At 52.7% G+C, this 2,812-nt stretch overlaps 1 protein-coding gene across 3 annotated transcripts in view; it reads right to left on the bottom strand.

The window, feature by feature from the left end:
• Nucleotides 1-257: 257 nt before the first annotated feature.
• The window catches only part of LOC119342119 (protein NRT1/ PTR FAMILY 8.3-like), a 3,016-nt gene continuing 461 nt past the window's right edge, over nucleotides 258-2,812 (bottom strand). The window contains exons 2-6 of one of the 3 annotated variants that reach the window (XM_037613960.1): nucleotides 2,604-2,659; nucleotides 2,352-2,454; nucleotides 2,032-2,249; nucleotides 1,410-1,921; nucleotides 258-1,257 (exon numbers count right to left, since the gene is read on the bottom strand). In XM_037613960.1, coding sequence (XP_037469857.1) covers nucleotides 423-1,257; nucleotides 1,410-1,921; nucleotides 2,032-2,249; nucleotides 2,352-2,454; nucleotides 2,604-2,657 — 1,722 coding nt within the window. In that variant the 5' untranslated portion in view covers nucleotides 2,658-2,659 and the 3' untranslated portion in view covers nucleotides 258-422. Of the gene's footprint in view, nucleotides 1,258-1,409; nucleotides 1,922-2,031; nucleotides 2,250-2,351; nucleotides 2,455-2,603; nucleotides 2,807-2,812 lie in introns of those variants that run through there. The other 2 variants (XM_037613959.1, XM_037613958.1) reach the window with 2 other exon arrangements.

Here is a 2,812-nt window from a genome sequence, read left to right as displayed (position 1 = left end):
AAATGTGGTATCAGTTGCTTATTGGCGGCAAGACCACCGGTAGCTCCCGGCAGGTAAAAGTGACTTTGCCTGCACCACACAGTAACAGATAAGGTTGGTTGTTGAGGAGGCCTATGCGCCATGAGCTTCGTGTTGATCAATCGCTAGATCACAGGCGCGTGGCAGGCAAGGGACGCGGTTGATTCCTCAGAAATCAGCCGGCTGACAATAAACGTTTTTCTAAGCCGGCTGAGAATAAGCGTTTTTCTGAGATTATGTACACCATAAATTAAAATATATCGCGAGCTTCTGTTAAACATGGCACAAAACGTCATGGAACGCCACACTGATTATCTATCACTATGATGGAAGAGGCTAACTTTGTTGCGATCGTGTATATAGAAAATGATTTAAACTTTAAACTCGTGTCAAGTGTCCACTATTCAGGGTGAAGAAGTTGTCTTCTCTCTACACCGCACGGAGTAGTGCACAAACTGCGCAAGGTTGAGTAAGCTCAGAGCAGCCATCATCCAGAAGAAATAGTCCAGATGCCCTTCGTTCAGGTTGTCCGGGATCCACCCAGGCGCCCCGCCACGCGTGGTGACCACCGCGACGACACCAAGCACAACCGTGTTGAAGTAAAACCCGGACGCGATCGAGAGCTGCGCGAGCGCCGCACAGAGGCTCTTCATGGCGTACGGGGCCTGGTCGTAGAAGAACTCCGTCATGCCGATGCCCGCGAAGACCCCCGCCGCGCCGTGCAGGACGTGCGACGGCGCCTGCCACAGGATGCTCATCGGCACCGGCACGTTCTGTCCGGCCAGGCCGCTGGCTCGCGCGACCGCCAGCCTCTTCGTCTCGAGCATCGCCGAGTAGACCATGGTCAGCGCGGACAGCGCGAAGCCGATGCCGAGCCGCTGCGTCTGTGAGAAGCCCTTGTGGTTGCCGGTGCAGCGCCGGGCGAGCGGCACCAGCACGGTCTCGTAGACGGGCACCCAGATGAGCACGCTGAAGACGCCGAAGATGGAGAGGGAGGCCGGTGGGATGGCGAATCCGGCGACACTGTTGTCCATGACCATCCCCTGCTCGATGAACGTCGACGATAGTTGACCGGTGACGGCGTGGAAGATCACGAAAGATGCCCAGACGGGGAACATCCGCAGCAGTATCTTCAGCTCTTCGACCTGTGTCACCGTGCAGAGCTTCCACGAACTCGTCGGCGGCGCCACGCATGCCTTGTCTGAGGGGGGCAGCATAATGGCAGCCTTGTCGAGGAATCTGACGATTGCAATCAGATAGTTGGCTCAATGCAAATGAATTGTTTCCAAATACACATTTAAACTACTGTTTATTTTGTTGCAATAATTGAAGTAAAGTACTCCTACGATCCATATTAATTGTGGCTGATTTAGTATTGGTGGGAGTACTACCTGAATTGACTCGTATGCTGAATTGTGTGGCCTGATTCAGACAGCTCGTAGAAAAGGGAGACGTCCTCGGGCAACTGCATACGCCACTTGCTGAGGGCCGCGACGACCACCTGGCAGAGGCTGGTGAACGGGCTCACTGTGGGTTCTCTAAACCTGTACACCGTCGAGCCACCAACAAACACTGCGAGGGCTAAGGCCAAGAGCGCCGTCGGGATCGCGAAGCTGACCCCCCACCCGACATTGTCCTGCAGCCAAACAAGCACCGTGCTCGACAGGAGGGAGCTGAGGTTGATCATGAAGTAGTACCAGTTGAAGAAGGAGCCCTTCTTCGCCAGCTCCGCCGGGTCGGCGCTGTCGAACTGGTCGGCCCCGAAGGTCGACGTGCAGGGCTTGGTGCCGCCGCCACCGAGCGCGGAGAGGTAGAGCCCTGCGTAGACCATGGTGCGATGAACCTCGCCGCCGCTGTAGGAAGATGTTGGGGCTGATGCTGACACTGTGAGGACCAGCATTCCCTGACAGAATGAAGTGTCTATTAGAGTTGCAACTTGCAAGCGTATCATACAAGTAAGTACAATCTGAAAACTAAGAGGTTTATTGATTGTTATCTTGTTGTGCTACTTACAAGGATGTAGATCGGGAGGGAAGCAACCATTGTCCAGTATCTTCCCAGGTATGTGTCGGCCAAGAAGGCTCCGATGAGCGGCGTGAGGAAGCTGGCGCCGACCCAGGCAGAGACATTTCTCGCGGCGGCGACTTTGCTTTCATGGAGCACGGTGGTAAGATAGGTTACCAAGTTCCTTGAGATCGCGAAGAAGGCCACGCATTCACAGAACTCAACACCTAGGATGCGTTCAAGTGGTTAATTAGCCTAGTAGTAGCATGTAAGAAAAGGAGGAGATGGACAGGAGTAGTTTGCATGAATTGCTGTCTGAATTTTGATACCTAAAATCATGTAGCATGCCCTCCAACGGCCTGTACTTCCCTTCAGAGCAGGCTGTTTGTTGATATCGACTGATCCATCGCTGGTATATTCTGAACCTACATCCTGCAGCAGAGTACCAAAATATTTAAGTTGCAGAGAATGGGGAAGACCGGAATTACTCCTATTCTTCCTATAAGTGCTAACTGAAGAGAATACTCTCATGGTCATCTAAAGGCAGGCATGAGAGGAAAGAAGAGGAAACGAGAGAATACCTGAGGATTGGGTTGTCGATTAAGCAGGGGCTTCTCCTCATCTGCTGCTTCCATGGCTGTCTAGAAAATGGAGCAGAAGGCGGGTTAGCCAAAGTGTTCAGCAGATCACAGCAATTTGCAGGCAAGGCACGCGCCTAAAAGCTAGTCTGTGTGATCTTTTCGAATCTCTCGTAAAAAGACTTTTGGGTGAGAGGAAGATCTCGTAAATA

Source organism: Triticum dicoccoides, chromosome 7B (genome assembly GCF_002162155.2).
Source record: "Triticum dicoccoides isolate Atlit2015 ecotype Zavitan chromosome 7B, WEW_v2.0, whole genome shotgun sequence".
Classification (NCBI taxonomy): Eukaryota; Viridiplantae; Streptophyta; class Magnoliopsida; order Poales; family Poaceae; genus Triticum; species Triticum dicoccoides.
Note: the sequence above shows the minus strand (reverse complement) of the source record. Positions and strands in the feature narration are given on the sequence as shown.